At 38.2% G+C, this 20404-nt stretch overlaps 2 protein-coding genes across 7 annotated transcripts; one reads left to right on the forward strand and one right to left on the reverse strand.

The window, feature by feature from the left end:
• Positions 1-1276: 1276 nt before the first annotated feature.
• LOC110865939 (F-box protein At2g34280) lies at positions 1277-2816 on the forward strand. The gene has a single exon (XM_022115287.2). It carries the CDS (start codon positions 1325-1327, stop codon positions 2414-2416), a length of 1092 nt encoding a protein of 363 aa, XP_021970979.1. The 5' UTR covers positions 1277-1324; the 3' UTR covers positions 2417-2816.
• A 3145-nt stretch (positions 2817-5961) lies between these two features.
• Positions 5962-16508, reverse strand: LOC118479482. Of its 6 annotated transcripts, none has more exons than XM_035974025.1 (5): positions 16195-16508; positions 15121-15174; positions 7239-14908; positions 6530-6606; positions 5962-6350 (listed from the first exon to the last, which is right to left on the reverse strand). In XM_035974025.1, exon 3 carries the CDS (start codon positions 14083-14085, stop codon positions 12334-12336), a length of 1752 nt encoding a protein of 583 aa, XP_035829918.1. In that variant the 5' UTR covers positions 14086-14908; positions 15121-15174; positions 16195-16508; the 3' UTR covers positions 5962-6350; positions 6530-6606; positions 7239-12333. The 6 variants fall into 6 exon arrangements, 5 of the variants coding, with proteins under 5 accessions (XP_035829918.1, XP_035829917.1, XP_035829915.1 ...); XM_035974024.1 differs by having other exon boundaries at positions 7239-14442; positions 14552-14908; positions 15121-16504; XM_035974022.1 differs by having other exon boundaries at positions 15121-16074; positions 16195-16503.
• Between the last annotated feature and the right edge of the window lie 3896 nt (positions 16509-20404).

Consider the following 20404-nt stretch of genomic DNA (forward strand, 5'->3'; position numbering starts at 1 on the left):
CCCCTTAGTTTCCACTCGACTGAGATCCAAAACCCTAGCACAAACCGCCGTTGAACCACTCAAAATATCTCATATCTTAACCAATTTCACTTCAAACAAGCATCTCATCAATCACAACCATCACACAAACGATCAATCACACCGGTGTAAGCTGTTCCAAATTGTTCCAGACCTAGGGTTTTATGGTTAGGGTTTAGGAACAGAGTGAACGATGTGGAACAACTCCGGACCAGAGATGTGGAACAACAACCACTAGCACCGCCGGGGACTGGAGGTGTTAGTGGCTCGATTCCGCCACCTCCGGCTGCTCAACTGTCGTACATTGTGTTGCCGTCTCCGGCTGAAGCGGAGGCGAGGTTAGAGGAGAAGGCGAGGAAGTGGATGCAGTGATTCGAAGCGGTATGGTGATAAACGTAAGTTTGGATTTATTGAGACGCAAAAGGAAGATATGACGCCGGAGCATGTCAGGAAGATTATCAAGTGAGTTTGTGATTTTTGACCTAACTTATCAGTAATATCTTTGCATGCTATAGTTTAAATTGTTCTGTGACTGTAGACTTTAGCTCATTGAGCTGGTTTTGATGTTATGGCCTTTATGTTTTATGTGTGTTAGTGTTTATTATCGTCTAAACAAGCTGATATGAATACTTTTACCTAAGTATATTAGAGCAAGATTTTAGATGGATTTATATGTGGTTAAAGTTCTGTTTAAATATGACTCTGTTTTTTGTAACTGTTGTATACTTTGCTCTAAATATAATAATTCAATTTTCATATATTACAATTTTAATCCCTATACGTTTACTTTTTAACACCTATACTTTTACTTCTTTCACTTCACACTCTCAAACTAGGTAACTTAAGCATTCACTTTTAACTTTTAATAATTGACAACTTTGATATGCCAACTTTTTCTACTTAATAACTTAACGTCTCATTTTATTTGAATTGCTTTTACGACTTTAGATATAGGGTCACGCATTAATATACTTTTTTTAATCTATGTCTAACCATATTAATGGCTAAATTACTTTTACGATTTTACCCGGTTTTCTAAAATATTATTACAACTTTACACTGCAATGAACGAGTTACTTTAACTTTTGACGTCAACGCGCGGCAGGTCAAAATCCTAGTATATGAACGGGTTTCAACAAATAAAAATCCTCAAATTCTGAATCATAAACTTGGGCTTTTCGAAATAAACAGGCCCCTCCCTACATATACGTTGGACTGGCCCTAAAAGTAACAACACTCTCTACCTAATATAATTATACTCATCATCTCTGGTAAACCCTACTCGTCTTCCATTATCAAAATCAAAATGTCAGACAACATACCTTACGACATCCAAGTGGACATCTTGAAAAAACTTCCTGTTAAATCATTGATTCAATTCCGATCCATCTGCAAAGCATGGAAGTCTCTCGTCGATAGCGCTGATTTTGTTAAGCATTATAGGGGCCAGATGCAACATCTACTTGTAAGTTATTATGAACATTCATATAGCTTTGGGCGAAAATATGTTTCAATTGCTGATGATGATACTTTCCCGCAAAAGAAAGTTCCACTGACTAATCCCATGTCGCTTAATAATCCTAGATTAATCGGCACCTCTCATGGCTTGTTATGTTTGTACAGTTACAGTGATGATATGGTTGTTATATGGAACCTTTGTATAAGAAAAGTTGTTGCTGTTGTTCTGTATAACGTGGAACATGATGCAGGTTCTTGGGACTATCTAGGTTTTGGGGTCTGTCGTGAGACTAATGACCCTAAGATTATCAGGATTACATCAGTAACTTGGTGTGACATTAATGGTTTAAGTTACGTCCCTTGGCAAGTTGAGGTTTTTCCATTAAGCACAGGGGCTTGGAGAACTCCATTTAGCACCAATTTCCCTAGTAAATCAATTTACTTTCGCTTTGAAAATTATGATCAAGTAGTTATAGATGGGGTTCATTATTGGTTAGCTAATGATATATCTTGTAATCTCATTTTTTCTTTTGATATGACACGTGAAGAATTCAGCGAAATTAATCTCCCAGATGGTTTAGCGCACAAGTCTGATTATACGCTGTCCATGTCTAAGCTAAGGGAGTCACTTGTTGTGCTTGACCGTGATGACGATGAGATGGTTTTTGTTGTATGGATGATGGAAGATGGTGTTTCAAAAACATTTACAAAGCCATTCACTATTAATTATAACACACCAGATGCATTATATTTTGTATTGGGATTTAGGAAGACTGGTGAAGCTATTATCGAAGGTCGTCGACAACTTTTTGTTTACGAGCCCTACTCTAAACACATCAAAAATTTTGGGATTGATGGAAAATATTATGATTTTTTTGTGCATTCCTATATGGAAACACTAATTTTGCTTGATCAACCAAATCTTAGGGTTTTTAATTGAATGATAACGGTCAAAATTCAAGATGATTTGGTTTCATAAGGTACCTCACTTCGTTTTGGGTATGTTCTTTGATCGCCTCATGTTTCATACTGAACTTCAACTATTTTTATTTAATGGTCAGTCTTTTGCTTATGACTAGAATGTCTATATTCCGTAAAAGAATGTTTCCATGATTTTTTGGAAGGAAATCAACATATGTTTGTTAATTGCTAGTACTTGTCATGCATTTATGATTCATCTTCTATGCTGCATGAATTTGCAAATCCCTGAATCCACAAATTGCAACCAACACCACTCATCTACATCGACATTTTGTCAATGTTGCAGTGGCTTGATAACAAGGGCGTAGCTTTGTGGGGGCGGGAGGGGGTGGCCGACCCCCCAAACATTTCGCTCAGTAGTGGAGGGTATGTAGTTTTCATATAGAAATTTTTGGGTATATACGTTTTTGACCCCTCCGGTTTTATAGAAATTTATGGTATATACGTTTTCGAACCCCCGGTCGAAAATCTCAAGCTTCGCCACTGCTTGATAACTTATTGATAACTTATTCACTTGCTTCCTTGATTATAAACATAGGTCTTATTTGGAACCGTTTGTGTACAAATATTCTTTGTAATCTGAATATTGGTGATCTTCGTGTTTTCCATTGAAATTTAAACGTTAGTGACAATCCATTTTTTGTAAAGCTATTTAATTATTTCCATATCTTTATATTTGATCCATTTTGTGATGGTGAAACGTTGTTGACTTTTTGCATCAAGACGCACTCTCCATCAGTTGATTAAGATCTGCACTTGATTTACGCTATCCTTTGACCTGTTAATGCCTTTGATTTTGACTTTTTATATTCTGCATATAAAATGGCATTTGACCTACCATTCCCTGCACATTGCCGTTTTAACAAGGAACAAGGAATTGATTCATCCTACCCTTATGGCCTTATATCTCCAACCTAGCCCAATAATACGTTGACATGCGGTAGGCTTAAAGAATTCATTATGTTAGAACTTATTCTCAAATTGGTGAATATCTTTTAGCCTTTTGTATCTTTCTTGATCATGCGTTGAATCAGTGAATGTTACGGAGATCAAAAAGAGGATAGAATAGCACTGAGTGGCCACTGTGAACATCTTTAATGGGTCTCTGCATGATCAGTCTTTTTGGTTTAATTGGTTGTTTATGGGTCACACGGGTCAAATAGATTTCGGGTTTGTTTTGGGTCATGGATACATGTCAGAATTAAGTTTTCTTATTTGTAGAAGGACTAGTTGGCATCAATTAATCAAAGGAGTCATGTTTTATGTCGCCCATGTTTTCTTATTCACGTTCACGTATTGTCTACGTCTATTTAGGTTTGTATATGAGTTCTTTGATGTACTGTAATTTTCTGGATTGCAATTAATCAAAAGAGTCGATCATGAAGTTTTGATCAATTGTTTCCATCTTTGTTGCTGGGTTATTCGATCCAATTAAGGCTGTGATTTCCAATACAGTCAATAGGGAATGAGCTTACCAAACACTTAATCAGAAGAATATGAATAGTTGATGATAAGCATCCATAGTAGCGAACGATGAACACCTAGAAACACATTGCTTGTATAATTAGGTTATTCAGGTTTTTCGGTCCACAACAGAAACCAAGATGGACTGAAAGAGGAATGGGAATGGAATACCACGATTAATGAAGTTCCGGCCCGGTTTCTATCATAACTCAGGTTTGGTTTCAGTTTTTTTTTTCGGGTAGGTCTTAGATTTGCTCAGCTCTAATTAAGTTAGTTTTTTTTATTTATACTTTTGCCTCCACGCAAATTGTAAGTTTATAGAAGTTATCACATCTTAAAACTAATATATTTATTAGAACTCATATAATGTATAACATTCAGTCCTTCATATATACTTGTATCGAAAATGAGGGGGGAAGTGGTCTCAAGCCATTTGATCTATAAGTCATTTCTTGTTAATGTTTTGGATACGTATTTGGTTTAACAAACGGTTTTCATATTTTATCTATAGTGATGGGAAAAAACCAGTCGCTAGATTTGGGTTTGTTTAAGGTTAATGTCTAGAGATTAAATGTCCATATTACTATTATACATCCCATATATCTTAAGCTAATGTTTACAAAAGTACAAGAAAATAGTTTGCATTTCTAGTAATTTTGCTAACCAAACGTTACCTAAACACTTGAATTCAGTGTGAAAATACTTTTTTTGTCCAGTCTGTAATAAAAAAAATAAAAAAATAAAAAAATAAACAGTTATTTATCTAATCACTAACTATAACCATGGTTGTAAAACAAGGTTTCCAAGGCCGAGTACTCCCCGAGTAGTCGCTACAAGGTAGGCTGCCGAGGCGACTTTCTTCGATTCCGACTAATTACTTGGAGTCGGTCAAACGCGGTCAACCTTGGCCAGAATTGGATCTAGTAGGTCAACTTAGGCCTAGTTTGAATTTAATAATAATAAAACATAATTTCTATGCCTATCATATTAAGGAATGAATATCATTTTCACATATTTTGTTATAAATATTAGTAAATTTATGTTATTTGTCATATATTTAATTTCCAAAAAGTAATTTCTTTATAATTTAACATGTCCGAGTACTCTCCGCCTAGACCGAGTACTCTCAACTCCCCGGTCGACCGACTAAGGAGCGCCTAGCGACTTTTGCAACCATGACTATAACAAATATCAATTTCATTATTCAATTTATGAGACTATTAAACTTAACACGAATTGTAACGCTAATTTATTTCATCGTTCAATATTCATTAAACTTGATACGAATACTTCACTTTATTTTATTGTTCTGTTTAATAACATTTAAGTTAATCAATTTATTCATTATAAGAATTGATTGGTGAATTCTTTGACAAGAAAATTCAAGCGGGGGTGTTACGTGTCGGCGATAGCTCTCGTGAAGAACCTGGTTTTCCATGGAAGAAGCAAACACATTAAATCCTGGTTTCACTACATTCGGGAATTTGTTATTGTGAAGGTATCATGGTCGAGCATGTTAGTGGCATTGATCAAAAGGCTGATATTTTAACGAAGGCTCTTTGGAAGATCAAATTCAAGTTCAAGGAGATGACTGAAAAGCATGGAGTTGACTTATCATATACGAGTTCGAAATTCCAGGGGTGACTGTTGGAAATTTTGAATTAAAAGAGATTCCTTTGCGTGCAAGGCAAGGAACCATAGAGTGGATAATTATTAGAATATTTAAACGTGTTTAGGTTTAATTATTTAGAGATAATTATGTCCAATATAATAGGTTTATTAGCAATCCTAGTTGTTATCTAATAGAAGTGTTTAGATTATAAATACCATGCTTTGGGTATTAGTGATTGTATCAAGTTTTGAGTCAGTTTCTTGAATATTAATTAACGTTTGGGTGTTAGCTAAATACATTATTTTCCGATTTCAATTTCCGTTCGATACCGATTTGACTTGATAACCTTATTTCACCATTTGAAGCTATGTTTAGGTGGAAGATCATGGTCAAAAAATAGCCTGTTACAGACATACTAAGAAGATGAATAACAACAGAAAGAGTAAGAATATGGATTTCATATCTAACATTTTTTCACAAACCTTAACCTTTAGGAAGTGACTGGGGAAACTCATGGGACAGGATCAGTTTCATGTGAAATACACCATTTTCATACGAAGTGCCAGCTGCACACCGGAGATACTCAGTCGGAAAATTTAGGAATTAACCATGTTACAATATATACACACACAGTCACACATACACATGACAATATATAAGCTAATAAGTACATGGGCCTTCTATATAGCAAATATTGTTGAAAATTCATATCATAGTTCACTCCTACTTCAATTCCTTCTGGTGGTGTTTCATAAAAAAATTTCAATTCCCTAGCAAGTTGCTTGATTACATTTGGAGGAAGATTCTCGTTTGTAGCCTGCAACAATTACATAGTGAACCTTCAACTTTACCCAATGGAAATTACAAGTGTTTTCAAAGTATACATGATTATAATGAACAAACAACAATTCAATTCATACTTCATTGCACTTCTAGTTCCAACCAGAGTAATTTATAGTCCATTTACCAAGAAAGATGTTCATATTAAGAACTTACCATCAATCACAAACAATATTATAGACCGAAAAGCAGGATGCGATGACAGGAGTTGATTGTCATTGACATCAAATAACCTGTTAAGATAATGAATAATTTCAAGGTTAATTATAAATTTATAACACACCAAACAAAAGCCAAAGTGTAAAACTAATTACACCATGATCTACAAAAAATGTTTTGCATATATGGGTATGCAGCTGAAAAAAATACACAAACTCAACACAAACAAAAACAAAAGTAAGATCTCTCTTCACTTAATTAATAAACCCTATCAATGGGAAAAAAAAACCCAATTCTCAAAATCAAAAACCCCTTCAACATTAACCGTTAACCTAATTGAATCTTTTAACAATCATAAACAAAGATCTTTAAAACCAAAAGAAAAAGATAACTCTTTCTTTACAATCAAGACAAAAAAAAAAAAAAAAAAAAAAAAAAAAAAAAACATTACATGCAAAATAAAAAAATAAAAACCTCATCCAAAACCCTAACTTAAGAAATCAAAACAAAAGAAAACTTAATGTATATAGGGTAGTTCGTTTTTTTGTGAATGAAATGAAATAATCAAATCCATAATAAGAATGGGTTATTTCAGATGCTTAGATCAACTTTTTAATCCCAAACAACCCTAAATTGGGGACTGAATGAAACAAATGAAATTTAAATAAAATATACAATCAAACCAGGAAACCGTTGTCGAATTTACCTAGAAACGACATAGCATCTTGTCTTAACCATTAGCGGATGCCGGAAACGTTGTTGGTGATGCGATAGGCGGTGGAAGAACGATGTTAAGCGGCGAGAACGGCGGCAATGAAGTGAAAATCGGCATAGGATTTGGGTACATAACATTTGTTTGGTTTATTGGAGCTTTAACAATGAAGAAAGACTTTAATCGATGAAGAAAAGATTTGGTAAATCAAGATTATAAAAATCTGAAACAGGAATCATTGATGAGATTAGATGTCGAAGAAGAAGAACGTGGTGGCGGAGAGTAAGGGGTAGGTGTAACAAGTGAAAGAGAATTAGGGAAGTTAGAAAGGAAAGAGTTCAAAATATATTGACATTTGTCATCATTTTATACAGGATTGTGCAGAAAAGAAAAGGAGTGAACTACGCCTTTAAAGCTTTATATCAAGTCAGTATTTATAGGAAAATGGATTTGGGGGTTGGTTGGAAGGTGTACGGGGTGGGGGTTATTGCCAGGTTATTTGTAAAATTGGCATTTGGTGTTGAGTAGCAGATTATGATTGTTCCACTGAATACATGATTATGCTGATTTATAATAGATTTTGGACACGTGTTGTTTCGGAGAATGATCTAGTGTAACTACTACTGGCTGGTATTGCTTAATAAGTCAGCTCGTTATGTTATAAAATAGATGTCGGCCGATACTTGGATTGAGCTGATAATGGCTATCTAATGAAAGAGAAGCACACGCAGAAAGGAAATAAAGGGCAGCATGGTTTGTAATTTAAAACGTAACCAGTATGGTATATGGATAATAAAGGGCAGTTGTAATTGGTATGGGAATGGGGTTGTTAGTAATCGGAACGTGGTCAAAGAAAGGAAAAAGTCAACAGTAGCATATAGTCATTTACAATCAAAAGTCAGATGCATTTAGAAGTTAATGATGGTCAAACTGTGAATGCATAGACATGGGTTAGAATAAGTGATATTTGTTATGGAATGGATATAAGAAGATTGATAGACACGAATTTCAATAATGTAATAGTCAAAAGTCAACTGCAACATATAGTCAACAAATGGCTGAAGTCGAAAGATTTCAAAAGTCAGAAGCTGGATAAAGTCAACTAATATTGGGAGTCAACAGTCGGACACATTATACAGAAGTCCAATTTCAAAGAGTCAACAGCTGGAAGCAGATAAATGCAAGCAATACTCGAAGGAAGTCAAAGGAGAATGATAGTCAAAAGTTAGAAGATGAAAAAAAAGTCAATTGCTTGCTGTAGTCAACAGGATACAAATGAGAGTTTGATGGTTTTTAATCTGCAGATTTGTATTATTTGCTGTCAGAAGTTGGGATTATACTCTGCCATGAGATCAGCATGTGGATTATGGTTGTTAATGAGCCATTGGAATGCAAACAGTAAATGGTTACAGGAATTATAAAACAGCCAACTGCTTTGGGTCATCTTATTTTAAACCAGGCCAGCCAGGATCTGCCCCTTGGCCAATAATCCAGTCAAAATGAAACCCGTACTCCAGAGATCGACACCTACACCTAGGGGCGGAGCTACCCCTCAACTTTGTCAGCGAAGTGCAAAACTTCTTTTTCTTCTCCATTTTATGTATCGTGTACCCGTTAACAAATATTAGGATGCCCCTTAGTCCAAAAAATAAATTAGGATACCTCTGAATTTTTCTTCTACGTTTGGCCAAGTCGGAGATCCATACAGACCGTATCGGTTGTATTTGGATGAAATTCGTCGGCTCAAAAAGGGAACAGAATAATGGAGGGTATTGACAGACTGTCTACATGCAGAAGTAAAGGGAAGCAACTGTGTCAACGAAGTCAATGTTGACCCACGTCAAACGGTCAACATTGACGTTGATCAGGTAGTCAACAATGGTCAGTTAGGTTTTAGAGAGATTAAGGCTGCTAATCCAGGAGCTATGCAAATTAGTAGCATAAAAATCATGAATCTATTTGTTTAAGAAAATGCATTTTTGACGCAAACTACCTATACAGAACACTAATGACACGGGGACTGAGAATTCAACATAATAATTCAGTGAGTAATTCTTAATGGTGGGGATAAAAACTAAATTAATGTCCGCATTTACATATTTATCGCAGTGCATGATTATATTAAACAATGATTTTGATGTCTACATTATCATACGAGATAAAAGGATCAATGATAGAAACTCGAAATTGAGCAGGCAATTTGATTGAATTGAAAGGGAAACGGCCCGATTCGAGATGGGCAAATCTCCGATACAAAGTACAACGTACTTGAGAATTAACAAAAACAAGAAAAAAAACAAAGTCTAACATAAGCCTGCTAAAATACTGGAAAAATAAAACTAGTAACTGCTCAATAACTGCTCCTGGAATTCAACTTGTAAACTGCTCCCCACTCCTTCATTTTCCAGCTCATTTGTGGCCCAGACCCGAGAAGGTCCAGTATCAACCCAAATACCGAATTGAACTGCCCCGCCATATCTGCTACGGCCCGCTTCTTTCCTCTTCGTGAATATGTTTTTAGCGGGATCGTATCATTACTACCCTCCCGGTAAAACGCCTTGTCCTCAAGGCGGAAAGAAGGAAATTGCTCAGCTAGCAAATCATAAGACTCCCAGGTGGCTTCCTCGACAGGGCGACTCAGCCAAGAAACCAGTAATTCCAAGACTGGTGTACCAGCTTCGAAAATCCAGCGATGGGCAAGAATAGAACCTGGTTGTACGTCCAATACCCAATCCTTAGTGATAGGTAATGGGGTAGCGTGATCAGTCGAAAAAGAGCCTCGGGCAGGTTTGGGCATGGACACATGGAATACCGGGTGAACTCTAGCTTCAGGTGGGAGCTCCAATTCATAAGCGACTGGCCCGATCGCTCGTTTGATACGGTAGGGTCCAAAGAACCGGGGCGATAATTTTTCATATTTGTGCTTGGCCAGGCTCCTTTGACGATATGGCTGAATCTTTAGAAACACATAGTCTCCCGGCTGAAAAGTCAGTTCCCGTCTCTTCAAATTTGCTTGGTTCCGCATCCGATCTTGAGCCTTCTGAAGATTGCTGCGCAAAAGCCTTAACATTGCATCCCGATCAACCAGTTGCTCTTCTAAGTCTGCATTTTTAGTCTCCCCGACAACATAGGGAAGCAACGAGGGAGGATCACGACCATAAACAACCGAGAAGGGTGTTGTACCCGTAGAAGTGTGGAAACCTGTATTGTAAGAGTATTCTGCCCATGATAAGAAGGAACTCCACTTTTTAGGTTGTTCATTTGCGAAACAACGGAGGTAGGCTTCAAGACATCGGTTAAGCACTTCGGTTTGTCCATCCGTTTGAGGATAGTAACTTGTACTTAGCTGCAATTTAGTGTTACTCAACCGAAACAATTCCTGCCAAAAGTGACTAAGAAACACCACATCTCTATCTGACACAATAGAGCGGGGAAAACCATGTAAACGAACCACTTCTTTACAGAAAATAGCGGCCACTCCCTTAGCAGTAAAAGGGTGTGATAGGCATAGAAAATGGGCATACTTGCTCAAACGATCGACCACAACCAGAATAGTATCCGCAGAACCAGAACGGGGTAAGCCCACAATGAAATCCATAGATATATCTTCCCAAATTTGCTGAGGGATGGGTAACGGTTGTAAGAGACCTGCAGGGGACAACGTCTGATATTTATTTTGCTGACACACCACACAATTCTGCACAAAAACCCGTATCTCCTGTTTCATTTTTGGCCAATAATACTTGTCAGAGAGACGCTTAAAAGTTTTAAGAAATCCCCCATGACCACCTGTGGGAGTGTCGTGGGCTTCCTGTAACAGCTTTAATTTAAGAGAAGGCACGTCTGGAACAACAATTCGCCTTTTAAAAAACAGAAATTGATCTGACAATGAGTAATCAGCAACAGATGAGGGGTCATTCTGTAATTTCTGAATAATTGCACTGGTCGCTGGATCAGTTTGAAGTCCGGCTTTTAGATCAGCAATTTCAACACAATACGGAACGACAATTGTCAACAACTCACCAGTCTGAGGTCTGCGAGACAACGCGTCTGCACCTCTGTTCTCTTTTCCAGCTTTATTTATGTATGATAGAAAAATTGTATGGCATCAGCTTTAGTAAAAGCCGCTGCTGTTCTGGCGTGGTAACCCGCTGTTCCAGCAAATACTTCAGTGTATAATGGTCTGTGCGGATCAAGAAGTGCTGCCCTAGAAGATAATGACTCCATTTTTGGACCGCTAATACTAAAGCAAGCAGCTCCCTGTCATATGCGGATTTAAAGCGGTTGGAAGGTGAAAATCCTTTGCTAAAATAGGCCGGGGGATGATTTTCTTGAGAGAGAATAGCCCCTACTCCATCTGAAGATGCATCACACTCGATTACAAACGGTTTTGAGAAGTCGGGTAATCTCAATACCGGTGCGGAAAGTAGAGCCTGCTTCAAACGGTTGAAAGCTAAGAGGGCTTCATCAGACCAAATAAACCCGTCTTTCTTGGTTAGAGCAGTGAGGGGTCGTGCAATTAGACCATAATTTCGAACAAACCTCCTGTAATACCCAGTAAGCCCGAGAAAACCCCGAACTTCCTTGACATTCGATGGGATTGGCCAAGATTGCACAGCTGAAATCTTCTCCTCTTCCACTTTGACCCCTTCCGAATTTACCACATGGCCCGAAAACACCACCTTCGTTTGACCAAAGCAACATTTAGTTGATTTGGCAAAGAACAGATTGTCATACAGTAGCTTTAAAGCCTGTTCCAAGTGCAATTTGTGCTGCTCCATACTTTGGCTGTAAACCAAAATGTCATCGAAAAAAACAAGTATAAAACGGCGTAAGTAAGGGCGAAATAGGTCATTCATGATGGCTTGAAAGGTGGATGGTGCATTGGTTAGCCCAAACGGCATAACCTTGAACTCATAATGGCCCGAATGAGTTCGAAAAGCTGTTTTGGGTATGTCTTGTGTAGCTACCCGAATCTGATAATACCCCGAACGAAGGTCTAACTTGGAAAACACCGTGGCGCCGTATAACTCATCTAACAATTCATCAACATTGGGTATAGGGTATTTGTCAGCTATGGTAAGCTTGTTTAGGGCCCGTAATCTACACACATCCGCCACGAGCTGTCTTTCTTTTTGACCAATAAAACCGGGCTCGAAAAAGGGCTGTTACTAGGCTGGATAAACCCAACAGCTAATAGTTGGTCAACTTGTTTTTCTATCTCAGTTTTTTGTGAGTGGGGGTATCTGTAGGGGCGAATATTAGGTGGAACGGAATTTGGGAGTAAGGGTATGGAGTGGACTTGGGTTCGGTTGGGTGGCAAGTGTTTGGGTTCATCAAAAACAGTTTGGTACTGGTTAATTAAAGGCTGTAATGGTGGAGGAATTGGGATTTCGGTATCGGGTTCGATGGCAAGATGTTGGAAAGATGATGATTTCTGTGGGCCTGATGAAATTCCTTGGAGTTTATAGCGCTTCCCATCTATTGTGAACACCATAAATAATTCCTTCCAATTTGCTTGTACCGTGTTGAGGGTAGCAAGCCATTGAATCCCCAGAACTAAATCGGCGCCTCCAATAGAAAAAGGGTAAAAATCTTGAACAATCTGGAGGTCATTCACCTGCACAGAAAGATTTTTGCATATTTGGCCGCACCGTATCACATCCCCATTCCCTATTTGGACACCGAAAGGCGCCACCGGCTGTGTAGCCATTTTGAGCTCATTTACAAGCACATCAGAAATAAAATTGTGTGTTGATCCCCCATCAACCAATATTAAGACTTCAGTTGAATTTAGCTTACCATGGACCTTCATAGTGGTCGGATGCGGTCTGCCAAAAATGGCATGAAGACTGATCTCAGCTGCATCCCCTTGATTCTCCTCTGAGTTCGTTTCTGCATTGCCTTGATCATCGGGATCCTCCTCGGCCTCTAATAACTTCAGCGTGCCCGCTTTACAGCGGTGGCCCGGCCCGTACTTGTCGCCACATCTGAAGCACTCGCCCTTAAGAAACCTGGTTTGTTTTTCTGTTTCTGAAATTCGAATAGGCGGTTTTGATTTAGTGGTTGCTGGAACAGTAGTGGTAATTGTGGGTTTGGATTCAGATTTCACCTGAGATGACCAGGTTGATCTCCTGTCGGTTTTAGAGTGGTTAAGTTTGGATTCATATTCGAGGGCTAGGCTAACGGCTTTGTAAACGGATCGCGGTTTGTGAATACGTACATCTGATTTTAACTCGTCTTTTAACTCGTTGAGGAAGACTCCAAGTAAACAATGGTCAGGCCACTGGGATACACGAGATGATCTACGGGCAAATTCCTGTCGATATTCATTCACGGAACCGGTCTGTTTGATACTACATAAATATTCATCCGGGTTTTGAAACTCCGGAGGGCCAAAGTGTTTCTGCAAAGTACTAACCAGTTCCTCCCAATATGTGATTTCTTGCTCAGCCGACACCCACGAGTAGAGATCTAAGGCGTCTCCTTCGAGATGCATGGCTGCTACATCAACTTTGTCATCATCAGAAGTATCATAGAACCGGAAGTATTTTTCTGCCTTCACCACCCAACCTCTTGGGTCTCCACCGCTAAAAGTAGGGAAGTCAATTTTATGGTAGGGTCGCCGGTTAGAATTCGAGTAACCAGGTTCCCCATCATCAAATCTCATTCCACCACCATGATTTTTTTCCCGCTTGGCCTCCTGGAGTTTCAGGGTTTCGATGTCCTCCTTCCAGGATTCCATCGACTTGAGTTTGGCAACAATTGCAGCCAGTTGTGTTGAAATTTGGTCGGGTGGGTTACCGGGACCATCATTAGTACTGCCTCGGGTCTGAACCATTTCGTTTCCCGGCAATGGAACCAAAAATGATAGAAACTCGAAATTGAGCAGGCAATTTGATTGAATTGAAAGGGAAACGGCCCGATTCGAGATGGGCAAATCTCCGATACAAAGTACAACGTACTTGAGAATTAACAAAAACAAGAAAAAAAACAAAGTCTAACATAAGCCTGCTAAAATACTGGAAAAATAAAACTAGTAACTGCTCAATAACTGCTCCTGGAATTCAACTTGTAAACTGCTCCCCACTCCTTCATTTTCCAGCTCATTTGTGGCCCAGACCCGAGAGGGTCCAGTATCAGCCCAAATACCGAATTGAACTGCCCCGCCATATCTGCTACGGCCCGCTTCTTTCCTCTTCGTGAATATGTTTTTAGCGGGATCGTATCAATCAACCACTAATTAGAAAGTCACAACTAAACAAAACAAATAGAATACAAGCATGTGATAATAGAAAAGTACACACCTGAGGACATGTTTGCACATTTTAAGTCCTTTTAATGTATGAAATGAAAGAATACAGAGAATCCAACATGACAAGCCCTCTTGTGTTAATGTCCTAATAAAGAAATCAGTGTCTGCCATTGACCCATGCATTATATTTGTTTTGGTCCTTTGGAGACTTGTTTGATTTAGAACTTCAAGACCATCCAGTGTTCTGTATCCACCATGTTTGCTTGAGATCTCTTTTAAATAACTCTGCTCCTTGGATCTTTGGAAATCGCAGAACAGGTAATGGTAGTCTCAGTTTTAAATATTTTGCAACTGTAGTAGTAACTCACTTGACAAAAATAAATAAAAATGATACAGGGGTCTTCAGTGGCTACATTACAAATAGAAAGCTGGTTATTATAAAAAAAATAAAAATAAAAAACATAAAAATGATACAGGGGTCTGCAAAGTATAGACAGAATCCACTCAGATGTATAACTATAACTGAACTCCAACTTTTCACCCACTTGAAGAATAAAAATACAAACTTTTCAATTTGCGAATGTTATTAATAAACAAACAGAAATAAGAGAGTGTCTATACCTTGCTTGTATGCTTCAAAATCCTTTTGTCCTTAGCTCTTCAGTTGGCCGTTACCTTTTTCATAAATGTAAAAAAAACAGACTGATCAAAGCAGAAGTAGTGATTCGATGTAGGAATACACATAATGTGAAAAATCTCTTCCATCAATCCCAAGGCTATTGATAGAGTTTGAGCATGGTTCATAAACAGCAAGTGATCCAGTCCACTCAGGATGGCGTGGTAAACTATCAATTATAGGTTCGCCTGTCTTCCTAAATCCCGTTACATAAACTTCTGATACATTATCTGGTATATCAATAGTGAATAACTTTGTAAACAATTTTGGAACAACATCCGTCATCGTCCATACACGAAAAACTAGGTTATTGGCCTCTACATCGCGTTCAAGCACAACAAGAGACTCTCTCAGCTTATAAAATTGACAGACCATCAATCGACTGGTGTGCTAAACTGTCCGGAAGGTTTACTTCTCGGAATTCTTCACTTGTCATATCAAATGAAATAATCAGATTATTATAAGACTGAAATCCACCATCAGCAGTAATCCTATCAGTAGCAAGCCAATAAAGCATTCCATATATAACCACCGTGTTATCGTAATCAAATTCAATTGAATTACGAGGGAGATTGCTCGTATATGGACTTCTCCAAGCCCCTGTGCTTAACGGAAAAACTTCAACTTGCCAAGGAATGCAAGTTACACTTTCCCTGTGGCCCCTCATATTAATATGTGTAATCTTGACTATCTTAGGGTCATTAGTCTCACGACAAACCCCAAAACCAAAGCCGGTTTCGTAAATCGTCATATCCGCCACATTCGGCACAGCAACAGCAACAGCTTTTCTAATGGAAGGATTCCAAAGAACAGCTCTGCACGTTCCAGAGAGGGGACCATCATGGCCCTCTTGATAACCACCGTACAAACACAACAATCCGTGAGAACAACCGATTATCCTAGAATATTTAAGCATGTTAACCAAATGGTGAGTATTCAGGGAGACTCTGTTTTGTGGGAAAGTATGATTATCATCAATTAAAACATATTTTTCTTGGAAATCTACATTATCTTTATACCTTGCAAGTAGATATTGCATCTGGCCGCTGTAATTCTTGATAAAATCGTCGCTGTCGATGAGAAACTTCCATGCTTTGCAGACCGATCGAATTTGGATCAAGGATATGACCGGAAGCCTTTTGAAGATTTCGGCTTGGATTTCGAATGGTATGTTGTTGGACATCTTGATTTTGATTACGGAATGAATTTCTAGGGTTTTGATCAGGGTATGAATTTCCAGGGTTGCAACGTGAGATGAATTTGGTAGTAGACTTGGTGGAGGTGTAACGATGTAATACTGCTCCCCACTCCCCAGGGTTGTATAAAATAATCTCTTACCAGTGCGATTCGGTGCGATTCGCTGCGCGCCTTTGATCATTATCAGTCTGTTTCATTACAATAACAGTATGATACCCATAAAAACGAATACCTGTACCCGTGCCAGTGTTATTTGGTCGGTATCGGTCAGTTACGATACTGGTATCGTACAAACACTGGAAATAGCTTATGATACCAAAAGATACTTTATTGCGAATATTACTTTGTGTTCAATGAATTTTATACAGTCACATTGAGAATTCTATACAAACAAATACGGTACCGTTACCAATTGTTGCTTGGTCGGTATATGTTCGGTTTGTGATCAGGGCGGACCCACATAGAGTGGGTCGGGGTCCCCAGACCCTAATGTTTTTTTAAAAATGGCAAATGGGATTTAAATAATCCCAATTTGCTCAATTTGGCCGATAATAATCCCAACTCAGTTATTGGCCGATAATAATCAGAACTGGTCTACTTTTGGCCGATAATAGTCCGTCGTTAAAAATAGCTTAACGAAGTTAAGCTTTTTTCCGAATTACAAACCGATGTTTTATGGATTTTGATCAAAACGAGGATACGAGTTGATTGATATAAAATTTACCTCGAACCCCAAACGACGAAAACGGTGCTTCAGTTCGTATGTTTAAACTTCCAATTAACAAAAATCAAGTCGTTTGAAGCACCGTTTCGATGTAAGTTTTACATAAATCGAATCGTATCCTCGTTCTGATCAAAATCCATAAAACCTCGGTTTGTAATTCGGAAAAAAGCTTAACTCCGTTAAGCTATTTTTAACGGTGGACTATTATGGGCCAAAAGTGGACCAGTTCGGATTATTATCGGCCAATAACTGAGTTGGGATTATTATTGGCCAAATTGAGCAAGTTGGGATTATTTAAATCCAATTTGCTTTTAAAAATTAGTAGATCCGGTATACTAAATTTCACAAGGACCCCATAAATACAATTAGGTTGACATCATAGAAAGAAAAGGAAAGCTGGTGTAGTGGGAAATCCCTTTGTTTAACAACAAAAGGTCATGGGTTTAATCCTTGTATATCCCATTTTTTCTATTTTTTTTATTCTAATTCAAACATCGCTCTGACCTGAACAAGGACCAAACCGAAAATTTTAAGGTTTTGTTATGAAAATTTTGAACACCGAAAAAATGGACCCCATTGGAAAAAAATCCTGAGTCCGCCACTGTTGATGATAAAAAGGTCAACTATATATTACTCGTTCGAATACCGATGTTTTTAGTCCGTATATATTGGGTTTGTTTTTTTTTTTTTTTTGAACGGCCAACAAATCAATCCCGAGCACTCTCGGGGCACCCACTGGACAAACGGAGTACTCCGAGAGTAACCCGAGTCGCCCACCACCAATTCCGGGGAAAACTCGGTAACACACCCGCCCATAGGCACGACGATAGAATTACCGGTAAAACGCGTTTGGCTTTAGGATCGAACCCATGTTTCCCTGTGTCTCCTACTGCCCACCAGTGCCTTACTCTTTTCTTGCAACAAATAAGAATTGAACTTGAGTCTTCAAAGAAGAACTCAAGTCCTCCTACCACTTGAGCTAGAGGTCATTGGCTATATATTGGGTTTGTGATGATAAAAAATTAACTATATATGAGTTGTTCGAATACCGATGTTGGTTGGGAGATCATAGCAGCAAGTGGGCCTGCCATGTCAGTTATCCGAGTTCTAGTGTGTTTGGACAAGTCAGTGGTCTGTATGGGTTGTATTTCGCTGGTGTGCAACTTGGCTCCATCAGTGGACTTTGATTCGATTCTACCAGCTTGGATGAAACTGGTAGGCTCAAAAAAAGGGAATAGAATAATGGAGTGGACTACTCGCAGAATTCAGGGAAGCAACTGGGTCAACAAAGTCAAAGTTGACCCAGGTCATAAAGTCAACACTAAAATATATGAGGTAGTCAACAATGGTCATTTGAATTTTACAGAGATCAATCTGGCTAGTCCTGGATTTTATGCAAAATAATAGCCTAAAGATCATAATCTAAGATTTTTGGCGTTATTCAGTGGCAGATCTTGACCAAAAGTTCTGAGAGGGCAGAAAGTCATGTGACCCGATTTATATATTGTATAAATATTCAGGCAAATAATTAGGGGGGGGGGGGGGACGATTCTATACAATTTTAAAATTTTCGGACGAAAATAGAAAATTTTACACTTCTAATCGAAACATGGAGGGGCGGGTGCACCCCCTGCTTCACACTAAGCTACGCCTCTGGCGCTATTTACCTATGCACAACAAAAATGATACCAAGACTACAATTCAGTGAGTAATTCGCCACATACACACCTGTGTGATTAATTCGCCAATTTTAAAATTTTCGGACGGAAATAGAAAAATTTTACACTTCTAACCGAAACATTGGGGGGCGGGTGCACTGCCACTTCACACTAAGCTGCACCCCTGGCTATTTACCTATGCACAACAAAAATGATACCGGTACTACAATTCAGTGAGTAATTCGCCACATACACACCTGTGTGATTAAATACAAGAAAAATGGCTAATTGTGGATGCAGGCTGTTTAAAAGTACGATTTGTGAACTTCCACTAGTATCAGTAAAACACCAATTTCCCTAAAACTTCATAAAACTGAAGATGCACTCAGCAAAGTAAATCAAACTCTCATGTCGAATTTTATCATGGCGAATCCTAAAAAAAATGATGGTCCCTTAACAAATGCTTTTCTTTTCATACACTCTAATTGTGGGGATAAAAGACTAAGGGTCTATTTGGTTCGCATAATCCTTTGGAATTGTGACGGAATTGGAATTAATTCCCTTGAAATTTAATGTTTGGTTGGCACATGATGGAATTGAAATTTGAATATATTCCACCATTCATTAAAATTTAAGAATCCTTCACATCCATAATGGAATTTCAACTTTTCAATGGAATGTTAGTTAATTACCAAAAATACCACATTTTTCATCTAATTCATCTACTTTCATTTACAAAGTAACCAACCAAACACAATACAAAATTTGAGTGGAATTAATTCCAATTCCACCAAATTTCAATTCCTTTCAAGATTTCAATTCATTTCAAAAAGAAAAATCCACGAACCAAACGACCCCTAAATTAACATGTGCCTTTACATATTTATTGTAGTGCATGATTATATTACAAAATGATTTTGATGGCTACATTATTATATGACATAAAACGGTTCAACCATTAATTAGAAAGTCACAACTAAACAAAACAAATAGAATACAAGCATGTGATATTAGAAAACAGCTTTTAAAGTACACACCTGAGGGCATGTTTCCTCACTTAGAAAAAGATAACATTTTAAGTAAACATAACATGTGTCATATTCACTCATTATTATGTATATTTTTATCAAAACATAACATGTGTAATTAATTGTCGTGCATATCAAATCCTCGATCACCTTTCTCCACAACAACCTTCTTCCATTGCTGGCTGTAACATCCGTCAAAATTGGGCACCCAAAAATCGCTGAAGCGGTCGCGCAACATGAAGCCATAGAAATAGACCGCGAAGGTACGTAACCTCCTCCTTGAGACCGAAAATGTGCCTAGTGGCGGCAACAGAGTGAGTCTCAAGGGTACGAATGCGCTCCTCAAACGATGGAGTGGAATGGAGAGTGTGGAGGTACTGATCACACGCACTTACCAGAACAAGAAGAAAGCCTAGCATGGCTGTTAAGGCGCTCACACAGTCACACATAGGGTTAGTGTTAGCAAGTTTGAGCATGGGCACTAATATTTTCTCTAGTAAACAAACATGCCATCTGGGCTTTAATTTGACTCATGCCGAATAATGTATTTGTTTCACAAATCTTGACACTTTCAATTATTCTTAACGGATCTCAATCGTCTAGTAGGGTTTATACTTTCTTT

Source organism: Helianthus annuus, chromosome 6, assembly GCF_002127325.2.
Source record: "Helianthus annuus cultivar XRQ/B chromosome 6, HanXRQr2.0-SUNRISE, whole genome shotgun sequence".
Taxonomy (NCBI): Eukaryota; Viridiplantae; Streptophyta; class Magnoliopsida; order Asterales; family Asteraceae; genus Helianthus; species Helianthus annuus.

Excerpts from the sequence above, each read along its gene's own strand:
- LOC110865939 (XM_022115287.2), top strand. The coding sequence starts at position 1,325 with ATGTCAGACAACATACCTTACGACATCCAAGTGGACATCTTGAAAAAA.
- LOC118479482 (XM_035974025.1), bottom strand. The coding sequence starts at position 14,085 with ATGGTTCAGACCCGAGGCAGTACTAATGATGGTCCCGGTAACCCACCC.